This window comes from Oncorhynchus clarkii, chromosome 20 (genome assembly GCF_045791955.1).
Source record: "Oncorhynchus clarkii lewisi isolate Uvic-CL-2024 chromosome 20, UVic_Ocla_1.0, whole genome shotgun sequence".
NCBI lineage: Eukaryota > Metazoa > Chordata > Actinopteri > Salmoniformes > Salmonidae > Oncorhynchus > Oncorhynchus clarkii.
The window spans coordinates 12,678,670-12,694,956 of NC_092166.1; the positions used below are offsets into that span (position 1 = coordinate 12,678,670).

General features: G+C 41.6%; 1 protein-coding gene across 1 annotated transcript in view; it reads right to left on the reverse strand.

Annotated features, from left to right (window-relative positions):
* LOC139375920 (lysine-specific demethylase 4A-like) overlaps positions 1-12,960 on the reverse strand; it is a 35,269-nt gene extending 22,309 nt beyond the window's left edge. Inside the window, exons 1-15 of the mRNA XM_071117885.1 lie at positions 12,822-12,960; positions 12,164-12,327; positions 11,795-11,970; positions 11,320-11,434; positions 10,836-11,029; positions 10,556-10,605; positions 10,356-10,459; positions 10,062-10,199; positions 5,934-6,136; positions 5,650-5,801; positions 3,011-3,669; positions 2,575-2,791; positions 2,229-2,407; positions 1,762-1,978; positions 885-961 (exon numbers count right to left, since the gene is read on the reverse strand). Of these exons, the coding sequence (XP_070973986.1) occupies positions 885-961; positions 1,762-1,978; positions 2,229-2,407; positions 2,575-2,791; positions 3,011-3,669; positions 5,650-5,801; positions 5,934-6,136; positions 10,062-10,199; positions 10,356-10,459; positions 10,556-10,605; positions 10,836-11,029; positions 11,320-11,434; positions 11,795-11,970; positions 12,164-12,304 (2,622 nt within the window). The 5' untranslated portion in view covers positions 12,305-12,327; positions 12,822-12,960. The remainder of the gene's footprint in view (positions 1-884; positions 962-1,761; positions 1,979-2,228; positions 2,408-2,574; positions 2,792-3,010; positions 3,670-5,649; positions 5,802-5,933; positions 6,137-10,061; positions 10,200-10,355; positions 10,460-10,555; positions 10,606-10,835; positions 11,030-11,319; positions 11,435-11,794; positions 11,971-12,163; positions 12,328-12,821) is intronic.
* Between the last annotated feature and the right edge of the window lie 3,327 nt (positions 12,961-16,287).

Here is a 16,287-nt window from a genome sequence, read left to right on the forward strand (position 1 = left end):
AAAAGTGAATTGCTTTGCCATCCCCCCCCCCCCCCCCAGTATTACTTCAGTGCCTTGTTGCAAACAGGATGCATGTTTTGGAATAAAAATACAAAAACCGGCAACTGCGTTAGGAAGGACGCCTGTATCTTCGTAGATACTGGGTGTATTGATACACCAGCCAAAGTGTAATAACTTCACCATGCTCAAAGGGATATTCAATGGTTGCTTTTTATATTTGTTTTACACATCTACCAATAGGTGCCCTTCTTCCTGAGGCATTGGAAAACCTCCCTGGTCTTTGTGGTTGAATCTATGTTGGAAATTCACTGCTCGACTGCAGGACCTTACAGATATGTGTAGGGTACAGAGATGAGGTAGTCATTCAAAAAGCATGTTAAACACTATTGCACACAGTGAGTTAATGCAACTTATACGAATTGCTAAGCACATTTTTACTCCTGAGCTTAGTTAGGGTTGCCATAACAAAAGGGTTATATACTTAGACGCAACACATTTTTCAGCTTTTGATTTTTAATTAATTTGTAAACATTTCAAAAAAAAAAAATCATTCCACTTTAACATTATGGGAGAAATTAAATTGTGTGTAAGCCAGTGACCAAAAAAACCCCTCAATTTAATCAATTTTATATTCAGGCTGTAACAAAACGTGTAAAAATGCAAGTGGTGTGAATACTTTCTGAAAGCACTGGATCCTATCAGCCTTCTTCCTTCAATACTCTTAGTTCTAGAATCTCTGAAGAGTTTGAGTTACAACATTATCCTATCCCACTCAGTATGGTCAGTATGGTGCTAGTATGTGTGTGAAATGGAACTAAGATCTTGTAGTGTTGATAAGCTTGTGTAGTGATATGGTTTCAGTTGTACTTCATTGCAGTACTTACCTCAGTCAAAGCGTTGGCTTCACAGCGAGCACACATCCAATCGTCTGACACTTGGTCAACAGACACTCCATAGCAACCTGAGGGACACAAGGAAAACAAGGCCACGGAAAACATTAAAGACATTTTCTATTGACAGAGGTGACAAAGGCACTTAGCATTTATGTGCCATGCAAATCAATTGATTAAAGTGCACGTCATTGCAGTAAATCATTGTTAATAAATGAGAATGGACATTCTGGATTGATTACTGAACTCTGACATGAACTGGTATTCCTTGAGAGCATATCATTGATTACATTAAACATATGGAACACATTAAACACAGGGGTGTCAAACTCATTTTGCCCCGCGGGCCACATTCAGTCTTCACCGGAATTAAAATGGATTACATTTTTCTTTGCCGTCATAATTTGCAAAGAATAGTCCTCTATCAAACGCTTTGGAATTTCCAATGCTCCCAGACTGCCTAGCTTTAGTTTTTATGACTGTTAGCAAGAGGGACAGAGTCAAGAGACTAAATGTAATAATAATAATAATAATAATAAACATTATTTGGGGGGGTGCTTATATTTGTTCTGTTACACAGGTCCATTATTTCTACACTAGTTTCAATTTGTTGTTAGTCATTTCAATGACGACTGAGAAAATAATTCTAAAATATATTAAATGCTCTAAACATTGGTGTTAGACTGTTGATGTGAATTAAATGGAATTCAGCAAGAGCATATTAGTGATTATCAATGGAAAAGTGCTGTCTAACAACGGGTGTGAATGAACTAATATTAATTGAAATGTGGAGTACTACAGTCAATTAGAATTGAAACACATGGAACAGGCTTCAGACTTGGGGATTGTGAATGAGACTGTAGCTACTGACTGGCGTGGACGCGGACGCAGCACTGGGAACAGCTGACCAGCAGGCTGGTGCCGTCCTCCTCCAGGTGAGGGGTGTAGAGTTGGCCCTCGCCGCTGCTGCTGCTGTTGGTCTTGTCACTGGTGGTGCTGAAACACATCTCCGGGATCAGGGGCTTGGACCTCTGTCTGCCCCCGCGCCGGCCTTTTACAGTGTAGCTGGGATTGCTGCTCGACTGCGACTGGAGAGGGATGTGTATTATTAAAGGTCTAATTGTCATTTCTACGACTACTATTGTGCACAGCTGGCTTGGTGGCTGAATTGCTTTTCTGTTGCCTAAATGTCTTTATAAAGGTACATAAAAACAAATTGATAATTCAAACTTTAATTATTATTATTTTTTCTAAAATAAAACTCATTAACAGCTGGATTGAGGGCCCATTAACAACAGCTACAGTATAAGGCAAAGACCAAGAACCTCTCCACTCTACCTGGTCGTATGTGTGGAAGAGCAGGCAGATGGAGCAGTAGGGGGCCTGCAGGCCCATGCGCTGGTTGTACGATCTCTCCGCCTGGGGGTTGTAAGGTCGGCTCTGCCACAGCTGGGCCAGGGGCTTGGCCCACTCCTCCCTCTCCTCTGGTTCATCCTTCATATCAACATACAGCTCATCTACAAGATAGAGGTGGGAAAGAGTAATGGAGGAGGTTAAGAGAGAGGAGAAAGAGAGACTAGGGCCCTGTTCTATCACTGTGATTATGTACTTGTGTTGAAAAGGTTGCTTGTTATAGAAGTCTATGATGGGATACTGTTCTAACGCACCAGAAGCAGGTGCTCACCATCATCACTGTGGCTTTCACTGGAGCTGAGGAGTGGGTGCTGTTTGGGCAGCTGGCGGAGGAGAGGATATTGTTTGCTCTTCACGCTCTTGCAGTCCGTCTGCTTACTTGGACTTAAGTTAGTCAGTTTACTTGGATGTAAAATCATCGGCTTACTTAAGTTTAAGTTTGTCTGCTTGATTAACATTAACTCCGCCTGCACTGGGGAAAGACATTGCTGGGGAAAGAGACAGGAAGAAGATGAGTGACCATCAGCTGGCTCATGTGTTTCCACATCTAATGCCATTTTCTATTGTATGGCAAGTGTGAAAACATCAATGTCACATTTTAATCTTTAACATATTTGCCTCTAATATCAGTCTCTACTATCATCACATAACCATAACCAAAAATGAATAACTTCTAGAGATAGAATCATGAAAGAGGGTAAACTAACCTTCCACCTGTCCCTCTTGACCTCTGCCCTCTTGGTTGGCCTGGTATGTGCTTGGGTTTGGACAGGCTCCGGGCTGCTAGGGGCCTTAGCTTCGGGCTTCTCCTCCTGAGCCTGGGCCTCGCCTGGCTGCTGCCACTTTCTGAGGCCTTGGGTCTGGGCCTTTGTTTCAACCTGTTCTCCCTTTCTGGGACTCTGTGCTTCGGCCTGGATATGCTCATCTTTGGTGAATGGGACCTGGGACTCCTGCTGCCCGGCTTTGACTTGGGACTGGAGCTGGGCCTTGAGTTGAAGGTGCCGTGGCAGGTGCTCCCTGGCATAACTGTGCACGTGGAGCTGGGTGTGGTGAATCGGCTGCTGGTTCTCACGGGCGTAGCTGTGGACCTGCATGGTCTCCTTGGGGCTCTGGGTCTTGTGGAAGAGGAGGCTGGCCACCCCCAGCTTTCGGACAGGCTGAGCGGAAGGACCGGTCCTGGCCGGGGGAGCCACTACTGGGAGGTGGCCGTTTCTGTGCGACTGGGGTTGAGCCAAAATGGTCGCTGCGTGATTGCTGGTGGAGGGGATGGTGACTTTTTGTGGAGCCGGGCTTGTGCTGCTGTTGCCCTTCTTAGGGTCCGTCTTTAAATTAGGCAGTCCCCTCGAGGTGAGCTCCACTGGTGTGACTGAAATACAAACATGTGTATCAGGAGAAGCAACAGAGATAGCATTTCCAAATATCCACTGAGTCCCATAGTGGATGAGTGACGCAGATCAATTATCATGACGATTTCCACTGCTCTGTCACTACATACTTCAGTCTGAGACTGTGTCGTGGGATAATCAGAATTTGTTGGTAACATATGTAAGATGTTTTATATTTATCAAATGTGTGTAAGTTAATTCTCATCAGAATGGTATTTTTGTATAATACTGTGGCCAGGTTGCAGTTATCTGTTCTATGTCAAAACTAAGTTGCATGGGCCGGAGAGAGGGGAGAGGTCAAAGTATCATCGTGTGTAAACATGTCTTTTGCTCCACTGTGTGTGTGCCAGTTCACTCCCTAGTTTTCCCACCGGAGATGGCAGTGTCTGGAATCATTCTCCTCTCCGTGAGCTTGTCCAGGATTGGTTGTATTTAGAATTGGTTGCATCTAAATGACAATTTGATATATGCCTGTTTATATGGAGGGTTGGTTTATGGTTCTGGGGTTTGAGTAAGGAGACAAAGCTGAACGATGAATTATGTCTATGCTGTCTGACTATGTGTGTCTTTGCTATTAAAGGAACTCAGTTGCATTGTAAGGGGGCTCTCAGAGAATTCATGGTTAGACACTGAATCGATCTGAGAGTCACAGGATTGTGATAGAGCTGATATAATTAAAGATGGACTTTGATAACTAACTCTGACTTGTGTGTGTGGTTTGCTCCCATGATTTGGTAAATAGAGGAAATTTCCACGACAACTGCCATCGTTGAATTCGTTTGTGGTGATGAGGGCTATTGTACAAAAAGTCATCAGCGATTGGATAGTCTAACCAATCAGAGTATCAAAGCCAATGACAAATTTTAAAACTACCAATTTAAAAATATATTATATATATATATATATATATTATACCTTTATTTTACTAGGCAAGTCAGTTAAGAACAAATTCTTATTTTCAACGACGGCCTAGGAACAGTGGCTTAACTGCCTTGTTCAGAGGCAGAACGACAGATATACCTTGTCAGCTCGGGGATTAGATTGTGCAACCTTTCGGTTACTAGTCCAACGCTCTAACCGCTAGGCTTTAAGCACGTGTGTTCTGGCCCAACCAATCGGTTTATGGACTAATCAGAGAGCCTTGAATGTGTTCGCAGATCCAAAGTCAATGTGGAGGAGTAACTAACCAGTGGAGACTGGGAGGAGCTATGGGGGGGGCGGTCTCATTGTAATGGCTGGAATGGAATTCATGGAACGGTATCAAAAATATGTAAACCACATGGTCGACTCCGTTCCATGTTTTTCCATTCCAGCCATTTCAATGAGATGGTCCTCCTATAGCTCCTCCCACCAGCCTCCACTGAAACTAACATCCGGGGACATGACATAGTGTTTGCTTGGAGCAAGGAGTCTGGGCAGCCAGGCAGAAGATAGATACCCATTTACTACAATACTACACAAGTTGTTTGTAGTTTACTGAGTTGTTAGCAGCTAGTAACATAAGCATTTCACCGCAACCACTTCAACACCTACTTACCTGTGTACGCAACCAATAAACTGATTTGACAAGTGGCCTGTATTCAAACCATTTGGTGACTGTGGCGGGACACTGGAGCTTATTAAAGTTGGAATCCACCATGACAGTTTGCGATATTACAACAAAGAAATAACTTCAAAACAAAGAACACTTTCTCCCCCGCAGACATCATTACACGTGTGATAGACGCTCCTCTCTTTCCTTTCATAAACAAAACAAAAACAATAAATGTGCTGGGGACACAAACACTGACGCCGTTTCCCCTTAAGCAGATTCCAGGTTTAAATCCAGTCACAAGTGTCAGTTACCCCATAATTTTACAAATGTATCATACATCCTCTGCGCTGATTTTGCGTGTAATTTTCTAGGTTTTAAATAGTGAAAATAAGGCAGGTAGTCACAGCCTTACTGTCAGTGAGGGTACCTGTATCTGTGCAGTCCTCTGCTCCCGTGCCCAGAGCGGTGAGGCCTAGTCTGGCCTTCTTGTCATACTCCTCTTCTTCATCTTTAGGGACCACCTTGTCAGGTACATCCAGACACACCCAGTGCCTCTTGGTCCCTATCCTCGGTGTTGGGCTGGTGAGCCATAAAACATTAAAGTTGAATCATTTTTATGTCAAGCATTTTTTTTTTTGAATGTTCCATCCATATACTGTTAAATCTGCTCTATAGCACCCTCTATCAACATAAAAATGAACCTCTTCTGACCTCTTTCTCTCCACCTCTGGCTCCTGGGAAATGCAGTCTTTCCCCTGCTCCTCCCCCAGGAACTCCTTGGCCTCTGGGGTGGGCCGTGAGTGGTCGATGGGGCCCGTGTCCCGTCCCGCGAGCCACTGCTCGTAGCGGTCTGGCTGGTACTTCTTCACGAACAGATCCATGGAGATCTTCACCATGTCCTTCCTGCACGTACACTGGAGGTAAGAGGTAGGGAGAATAAGTTCTAGGGATGTACTAATGCTCCCAGAGGTAAATAAACCAAGGTCAGTCTAATAGAGTCATATGAGATAGTATTAATAACAAAGTATAGTCTTTTCCCACTTGCCCTCTTTCTGCAGACTAACCGACACCCCATTAACTGGTCAACAATGGTTATATTTTTCGCCAAACAGTAAAATTACGTGACCAACAGAAAATATTACACATGCATACAAGGAAGACATTTTTCAATAAGATCTTAAAATGGACACATGCAACAATAGCAAGCCCATAATGTTACAGTCAAAGGGCTAATAGCCTTTATATTGAACATGCAACTGCTGTAATGAAGCAGCTAATAAAACATTGGCTAAAATGAAGTCTTCGGGAAAACACCTAATGGGGTCTGTTCCATATGTGACTGAGATGAAAATCTCTGTTAGAAAGCAGGGGAATCTAACAGCAACAACTAGAATGGGTTACCAATATGATTATGGCTTCTGGACAACAAAATAATGTAGATATGAAAACCAATAGAACAGGAAAGAAACAATGGTTATTGGCATGAGGAAGTCTGTATCAAATAATTGCCTCTACGTTTCTATGGTTGGATTTGGCTAGGCTACTTTGGAGCAAGGTAAGACATTTGAGTGTGACATTCTTCAAATAGCCACCCTTTGCCTTGACAGCTTTGCACACTCTCAACCAGCTTCATGAGGTAGTCACCTGGAATGCATTTAAATTAACAGGTGTTCATTAACAGGTGTTACATTTGTGGAATTTCTTTCCTTCTTAATGTTTTTGAGCCAATCAGCTGTGTTGTGACAAGTGTGTGTGTGTGTGTGGGGGGGGGGTATACAGAAGATAGCCCTATTTGGTAAAAGACCAAGTCCATATTATGGCAAGAACAGCTCAAATAAGCAAAGAGAAACAACAGTCCATCATTACTTTAAGACATGAAGGTCAGTCAATATGGAACATTTCAAGAACATTGAAAGTTTCTTCAGGTGCAGTCACAAAAACCATCAAGCGCTTTGATGAAACTGGCTCTCGTGAGGACCGCCACAGGAAAGGAAGACCCAGAGTTACCTCTGCTGCAGAGGATAAGTTCATTAGAGTTAACCAGCCTCAGAAATTGCAGCCCAAATAAATGCTTCAGAGTTCAAGTAACAAGACACATCTCAACATCAACTGTTCAGAGGAGACTGAGGAGAATCAGGCCTTCATGGTCGAATTCCTCCAAAGAAACCACTGCTAAAGGAAACCAATGGGCATTAGACCGACAGAAATTTCTCCTTTGGTCTGGAGTCCAAAATTTAGATTTTTGGTTCCAACCGCCGTGTCTTTGTGAGATGCAGTGTGGGTGAACGGATGATCTCTGCATGTGCGGTTCCCACCGTGAAGCATGGAGGAGGAGGTGTTATGTTGTGGGGGTGCTTTGCTGGTGACACTGTCTGATTTATTTACAATTCAAGGCACACTTAACCAGCATGGCGACCAAAGCATTCTGCAGCGATACGCCATCCCATCTGGTTTGCGCTTAGTGGAACTATCATTTATTTTTCAACAGGAGAATGACCCAACACACCTCAAGGCTGTGTAAGGGCCATTTTACCAAGAAGGAGAGTGATGAGTGCTGCATCAGATGACCTGGCCTCCACAATCACCGGACCTAAACCAAATTGAGATGGGTTGGAACGCAGACAGAAGTTAAAGCAGCCAACAAGTGCTTAGCATTGCATTCATCAAGGCAAAGGGTGGATATTTGAAGAATCAAATATAAATATATTTGGATTTGTTTAACACTTTTTTGGTTACTACATGATTCCATGTGTGTTATTTCATAGTTTTGATGTCTTCACTATTATTCTACAATGTAGAAAATAGTAAAAATATAGAAAAACTTTTTAATTGTGTTCATCAGAACAGTTTTTAACATGTGCATTTAAAAATGTATATTTGTTGCGGAATGACTGGCCTTATAAAAGCCTGTTTCACTCCAGTAGCAGCTTTTCAGGAGCTGCTCTCATTCTGTCTGACAGGTGACAGCATATTCCTCTCCTCAAACTAGGCTCTGTATGCTGTGCGTGTGATAAGATACCTGGCGACTAATGAAAAATACACACTCGCCAATTTAATTCAACAAAATTATGCAAATTAACCTATAGACCAATAAATATATATACAGTGCCTTGCGAAAATATTCGGCCCCCTTGAACTTTGCGACCTTTTGACACATTTCAGGCTTCAAACATAAAGATATAAAACTGTCTTTTTTTGTGAAGAATCAACAACAAGTGGGACACAATCATGAAGTGGAAGGACATTTATTGGATATTTCAAACTTTTTTAACAAATCAAAAACTGAAAAATTGGGCGTGCAAAATTATTCAGCCCCCTTAAGTTAATACTTTGTAGCGCCACCTTTTGCTGCGATTACAGCTGTAAGTCGCTTGGGGTATGTCTCTATCAGTTTTGCACATCGAGAGACTGACATTTTTTCCCATTCCTCCTTGCAAAACAGCTCGAGCTCAGTGAGGTTGGATGGAGAGCATTTGTGAACAGCAGTTTTCAGTTCTTTCCACAGATTCTCGATTGGATTCAGGTCTGGACTTTGACTTGGCCATTCTAACACCTGGATATGTTTATTTTTGAACCATTCCATTGTAGATTTTGCTTTATGTTTTGGATCATTGTCTTGTTAGAAGACAAATTTCCGTCCCAGTCTCAGGTCTTTTGCAGACTCCATCAGGTTTTCTTCCAGAATGGTCCTGTATTTGGCTCCATCCATCATCCCATCAATTTTAACCATCTTCCCTGTCCCTGCTGAAGAAAAGCAGGCCCAAACCATGATGCTGCCACCACCATGTTTGACAGTGGGGATAGTGTGTTCAGGGTGTTGCTTTTACGCCAAACATAACGTTTTGCATTGTTGCCAAAAAGTTAAATTTTGGTTTCATCTGACCAGAGCACCTTCTTCCACATGTTTGGTGTGTCTCCCAGGTGGCTTGTGGCAAACTTTAAACAACACTTTTTATGGATATCTTTAAGAAATGGCTTTCTTCTTGCCACTCTTCCATAAAGGACAGATTTGTGCAATATACGACTGATTGTTGTCCTATGGACAGAGTCTCCCACCTCAGCTGTATATCTCTGCAGTTCATCCAGAGTGATCATGGGCCTCTTGGCTGCATCTCTGATCAGTCTTCTCCTTGTATGAGCTGAAAGTTTAGAGGGACGGCCAGGTCTTGGTAGATTTGCAGTGGTCTGATACTCCTTCCATTTCAATATTATCACTTGCACAGTGCTCCTTGGGATGTTTAAAGCTTGGGAAATATTTTTGTATCCAAATCCGGCTTTAAACTTCTTCACAACAGTATCTCGGACCTGCCTGGTGTGTTCCTTGTTCTTCATGATGCTCTCTGCGCTTTTAACGGACCTCTGAGACTATCACAGTGCAGGTGCATTGATACGGAGACTTGATTACACACAGGTGGATTGTATTTATCATCATTAGTCATTTAGGTCAACATTGGATCATTCAGAGATCCTCACTGAACTTCTGGAGAGAGATTGCTGCACTGAAAGTAAAGGGGCTGAATAATTTTGCACGCCCAATTTTTCCGTTTTTGATTTGTTAAAAAAGTTTGAAATATCCAATAAATGTCGTTCCACTTCATGATTGTGTCCCACTTGTTGTTGATTCTTCACAAAAAAAGACAGTTTTATATCTTTATGTTTGAAGCCTGAAATGTGGCAAAAGGTCGCAAAGTTCAAGGGGGCCGAATACTTTCGCAAGGCACTGTATTTTCTTTTGAATTTTTTATTTGACTGTCATGCTTTCGGCGGCTAACCGATTAACATCCCTAATGTACATGGTTTAAACGAGGAGCACTTAAAGAAAATGTAACTCTTCCTTACCAGCATGGCTTGCTTTCCATACTCAATCCACCTTTCGGTGGCAAAGTTGGTGGACTCGGCACAGTTGAAGCCATGGTTGAATCCGGCGTGGTAGCTATAGGGAAATGTCACCATGAACTCACCAGGCTCCTGAGTGATCTGAAACACAGACAGGAAAAAACTATCACATACTGTAAAAGGCTTTATATAAGTGATCAACATAAGTTGATAAAAATCCCACGTGGTCTTAGGTTAGTATACAATAAATGCAGCTAAAAAAAAAGTAGAAAATCATTACTATTCATGAGGGCTTACCTTCTCAAATGGAATGCCATATTTCCTTAATATGGAGGGCGAGATGATGGTCATCTTGTGCCTCAGGAAGGCTTCGCAATTTTGGTGGCTACCAGGAAAAAACCCTGAAAGGAAACAGTGTGTCGGATTAAAACTAGTTAAAAAGCAGTTGTTTTCTAATTAGGTAAAACATGTGTCACACACATTATCATCCCTCTCACCTTGAGCCAAACGCTCCATTTTTTTCCCCTGCTCTGGAGGAACACAGTACCTGTGGGGGTATCAGAACATGAATCAGTTATCTTCTGTTATAACACTGACGTTCAAATTGTTGTCATTTCTATCACTTGGCGAGTGTTGTTTTCAATCGTGACAACGAGTCCTCAAACTGCACTTACATAACCATCCTCAGCATGTTGATGCTTAAAAACGTGGTTCTTATACACACACAACTACCAATACATCTACTACCGGTATGTGAGTAATAGTGTAGCTACTTACCAGGACTTGGACGCTCCAAAGTGGAGGTAGTTGATACTGTAGAGATCCATGTCTTCAGTGTGCCAGGCGAAGGTGGTCTTCCACATGCCAAAGTACAGGTAGGGCGTGTTCACCCCCTCGATGGTGATGCCATTCACATGCTCCACCGTGTCCAGGATGGTGTTCAGTTTGCCGATGTTCCAATCAGTCACATCCTGGAGAGAACGACAGAAAAATGTAACTATTGTTGCTGGATATCCTTATCTTCTTCAGCGCTGTAGTGAAACAAAACCACTGCAGCCTTCTAGATTGGTTGTGAATTTAAATTGTGGGTGTAACACATGATTCTGAGAGAAACACGTACAAGTAGTTTACAAAACCTTTGTCTACACAACCACAAAATACATCACTCACCAGCCAGCATTCTTATAACCAGGAACAATAACAACATGTTAACACCATAGAATAGTAAAACCACCCCTGAGGGGGATTTGTAATGACTCACAGGGTCGTAAAGTGTTCCGTTCACATCTGCACCGTAGATGGGCGAGTTAAAGGTCACGCTCTTCCAGTACTTCCTCTCCAGCTCCTCAATGTCGGCGTAGCGAGGACTGCAGAACCTATGATGGGGGGGGGGGGGGGTGTCAATCAGTACGACTATTAGAAACTATACATTTTTCAAATCAGTGCCTGTGAGCCAGAGCCTTTCAAAATCCCAAGAGATCTTGAGAAACACATGAATTACTAACAACGTGAATCATACAAACCCTCTGTTTTAAATCATGTTATTAACTTTGTTCGCTGTATCCTTTCCTTAGACAAAAAGCATGTACAGAGTGACTTTTCCCAATCACAGACCATATCAACAACTTCTTCATACAAGAGGAAAGAAACAGTATAGCTCATTCATAGATAGACTGTGTGTAATATGTTCTGAAACTTTGTTATAGCTGTTCCAGTTCTGGTGCAGTCAGACTCACTTGTCACTGTTGGCCGTCTTACGGAACTCTCGGACGGTCATGGGCTTCTTCTGGATGTTGGACTGGGTAAACAGGCCTGACTGGCCCGTCACTACCTGCTGGATGGGAGCTGGGATCACCAGGTCATCTATATCGTCATAGGACTTCCTGGGCCTCCAATCCTTTGGTGGCACGACCTGTAAAAACAGTCAGTTTTAGTATCAGTTACAGTAAAGTATTTCACTCGCAAAAACTTGTGTCATTTATATTTAAAACAAATATTCACAATGTGTGTATTTCTGTGCATAGCTGTTTTGCCTAACTGGAGGACTGGTAATACAAATCAGAAAATAATCTTCACAAGGCAGAAGGGTTTGTGTCAGTGCTCACTTTAGCCAAGCCGGCTTGATGTGCTCCCTGGTTCTCCATGTAGGCAATGTAGCGGCTGAAGTTCTGGAACTCCTCAGCAGTGGGGTGAAAGGTCATGATCCCCTTGGAGCCAGGAGTCTGGGACCCCGAATCAGACGACATACTAAATAGCAAGCCCTGCAGATCTGAATTAAAACATGTTTCAACATCATAATAATTGTGAAATTTTAACAACAGACAGTGATGTGTTAGGAAGCGAATACAAACGGACATCTGTGCAAAGGGGGGAGGGTTGTTCAGTCATGTTGGTTCATGACTGGACAGCGTGACAGGTTTGTTTGGACACACCCAGTGACACCACCGTTAGACTACTGCGTGTTTACAAACTGTTGGTCGATTGTAAATAAGATAAGAGTAGCTTTGTAAACATGAGGATGAAGCAGTTCGGTCGAAGATGACTTTTTGCTGTGAACGTGAATGTATGATAAAAAATACCTAGCTAGGTATTTAGTTTAATGAATGTCTGCATGATTCATGGATAGTTAGCTAGTTACATGACAGCTAACTTAGCTAGCAAGCCATCTTATTATTGCTACTAGCTAGCCATCGTCAACGACGTATTCGTGATAAACAATCTAAATATGGTGTCAAATTACATCTTTAAAACAAGATACCTTACCAACACTGATAAATCTTGCGCAATTGGTGACTTGATATCGATAGCACTTAATTCCGATTTTACCACGAAGAGGATTTGTTCTCCATTACTAATAGTACACAAGCGCACGCACAGGATCAGACGTAGCCAATCAATGAACGATTTTGACGACGTGCACTTTCTTCTTTGGAATCATGGCGTTCGCACCTTTGTTTTGTGCATGCCGCCACCTACTGTGCGGGAGTGTGTAGTCGAGCACGTGATATTTTGTATTTTGAAAATTAAAAGGGGGGAAAGGGAAAAAATGGCCCCACCTCCTAACCCTACACCTATATACCACTATTTCATTAAAAAAATAGTACAAATGTATGTAAAAAAATATATATATATAATTATAATTAATGTTTTATACACTCAGTGTATATACAAATAAGGAATACATTATTTATTAAGGAATTAATAATTTAATAAACAGCAACCTATTCCACTAGACGTGCAATATCTAACCTAATGTAGCAGGCGTACAAAGAAATACCCGAGTGGAGTTCCCACAGCCGGTTTTCAGCAGAAAAGGAAGCTGAGTTGAATTAGCTGTATCCCTTTTGTCCAAATAAATTAGAGTATACCACAAAAAAATATACACAGTGCCTTCAGAAAGTATTTATACATCGTTGAATTATTCCACATTTTGTTGTGTTACAGCCTGAATTTAAAATGGTTTAAATAGATGTTTTTCACCGATCTACACACAATACCCCATAATGACAAAGGGAAAATATGTTTTTATACATTTTTGCAAACATATTGAAAATGAAATACAGAAATATCTCATTTACTTAAGAATTCACACACCTGAGTCAATACTTTGTAGAAGCACTTACAGCTGTGAGTCTTTCTGGGTGAGTCTCTAAGAGCTTTTCCACAACTGGATTGTGCAACATTTACCTATTATTATTTTCAGAATTCTTCAAGCTCTGTCAAATTGGTTGTTAATCATTGCTAGACAATCATTTCCAGGTCTTGCCATAGATTTTCTAGTGGATTTAAGTCAGAACCGTAACTGCCACTCAGGAACATTCACTGTCTTATTGGTAAGCAATTTTGCCTGTGCTTAGTCACCCCTTAATGATTACAAGCATACCCATGACATGATGCAGCCACCACTATGCTTGAAAAGATTTAGAGCGATACTCAGTAATGTGTTGTATTGGATTTGCCACAAACATAACACTTTGTATTCAGGACAAAAAGTGAATTGCTTTCCCCCAAACAAATTCACTATTACTTTAGTGCCTTGTTGCAAAAAGGATGCATGTTTTGGAATATTTTTATTCTGTACAGGCCTCTTTCTTGTCACTCTGTCAATTAGGTTAGTATTGTTGAGAAACTACAATGTTGTTGATCCATCCTCAGTTTTCTCCTATCACAGCCACTGAACTCTGTAACTGTAAAGTCACCATTGGCCTCATGGTTAAATCCCTGAGCGGTTTCCTTACTCTCCGGCAATGGCGTTAGGAAGGACGCCTGTATCTTCGTAGTGACTTGGTGTATTTGATAACCAATCCAAAGTGGAATTAATAACTTTACCATGATCAAAGGGATATTCAATGTCTTCTTTTTTTATTTGTACCAATCTACCAATACAGAAGGTGGCCTTCTTTGCGAGGCGTTAGAAAACCTCCCTGGTGTTAGTGGTTGAATCTGTGTTTGAAATTCAATGCTCAACTGAGTGACCTTACAGATAATTGTATGTGTGAGGTACAGAGATGAGAGGTACTCTTTCAAAAATCATGTTAAACACTATTATTGCACACAGAGTAAGTTGATGCAACTTAATATGTGACTTGTTAAGCACATTTTTACTCCTGCATTTATTTAGGCTTGCCATAACAAAGGGGATGAATACTTAATGACTAAAGACATTTCAGCTTTTCATTATTAATTAATTTTTAAACATCTCTAAAAACATCATTCCACTTTGACATTATGGGGTATTGACTGTAGGATAGTGACAAAAAAATCAAAATTTTATCCATTTGAAATGCTGGTGGAACACAACAAAATGTGGAAAAGGTCAAGGGGTGTGAATACTTTCTGAAGGCACTGTAAGAGAGACTGGGTTAAAACTAGATTATCATTGGTTTAATGCATGATCATTGACAACGATGAGACAGCCTACAGGGAGGAGGTCCGAGACCTGGCAGTGTGGTGCCAGGAAAACAAACTCTCCCTCAACGTGAGCAGAACAAAGGAGCTGAACGAGGACTACAGGAAAAGGATGGCTGAACACGCCCCCATTTACATCGACAGGGCTGTAGTGGAGTGAGTCAAGAGCTTCAAGTTCCTTGGTGTCCACATCACCAACAAACTATGGTCCAAACACACCAAGACAGTCGTGAAGAGGGCACGACAACATATAATCCCCCTCAGGAGACTGAAAAGATGCACAGCTGCACCACCGAGAGCATCCTGACCAGTTGCATCACCGCCTGGTATGGCAACTGCTCGGCATCCGACCATAAGTCGCTACAGAGGGTGGTGCGTATGGCCCAGTAAATCACTGGGGCCAAGCTTCCTGCCATCCAGGACTTCTATATTAGGCAGTGTCAGAGGAATGCCCAAAAAATTGTCAAAGACTCCAGTCACCAAAGTCATAGACTGTACTCTCTGCTACCACACGGAACTGGAGCGCCAAGTCTAGGTCCAAAAGGCTCCTTAACAGCTTCTACCCCCAAGCCATAAGACTGCTGAACAATTAATCAAATGGGCACCAGATTATTTACATTATTTACATTATTATATTATATTTGCATTATTTTACTCTGCTGCTACTCGTTGTTAATTATCTATGCATAGTCACTTTACCCCTACCTACTCATTCAAGTTTTTTTTTTTTTTTTTTACTATTTTCTACATTGAGGAATAATAGTGAAGACATCAAAACTATGAATATAACACATATGGAATCATCTAGTAACCAAAAAAGTATTTAAACAAATCAAAATATATTTTATATTTGAGATTCTTCAAATAGCCACCATTTGCCTTGATGACAGCTTTGCACACTCTTGGCATTCTCTCAACCAGCTTCATGAGGAATGCATTTCAATTAACAGGTGTGACTTAAAAGTTAATTTGTGGAATTTCCTTCCTTCTTAATGCGTTTGAGCTAATCAGTTGTGTTGTGACAAGGTAGTGAGGCTATACAGAAGATAGCCCTATTTGGTAAAATACCAAGTCCATATTATGGCAAGAACAGCTCAAATAAGCAAAGAGAAATGACAGTTCATCATTACTTTAAGACATTAAGGTCAGTCAATACGGAAAATGTCAAGAACTTTGAAATATTCTCTAAGTGCAACCGCAAAAACCGTCAAGCGCTATGATGAATCTAGCTCTCATGAGGACCGCCACAGGAATGGAAAACCCAGAGTTACCTCTGCTGCAGAGGATAGGTTCATTAGAGTTACTAGCCTCAGAAAAGGCA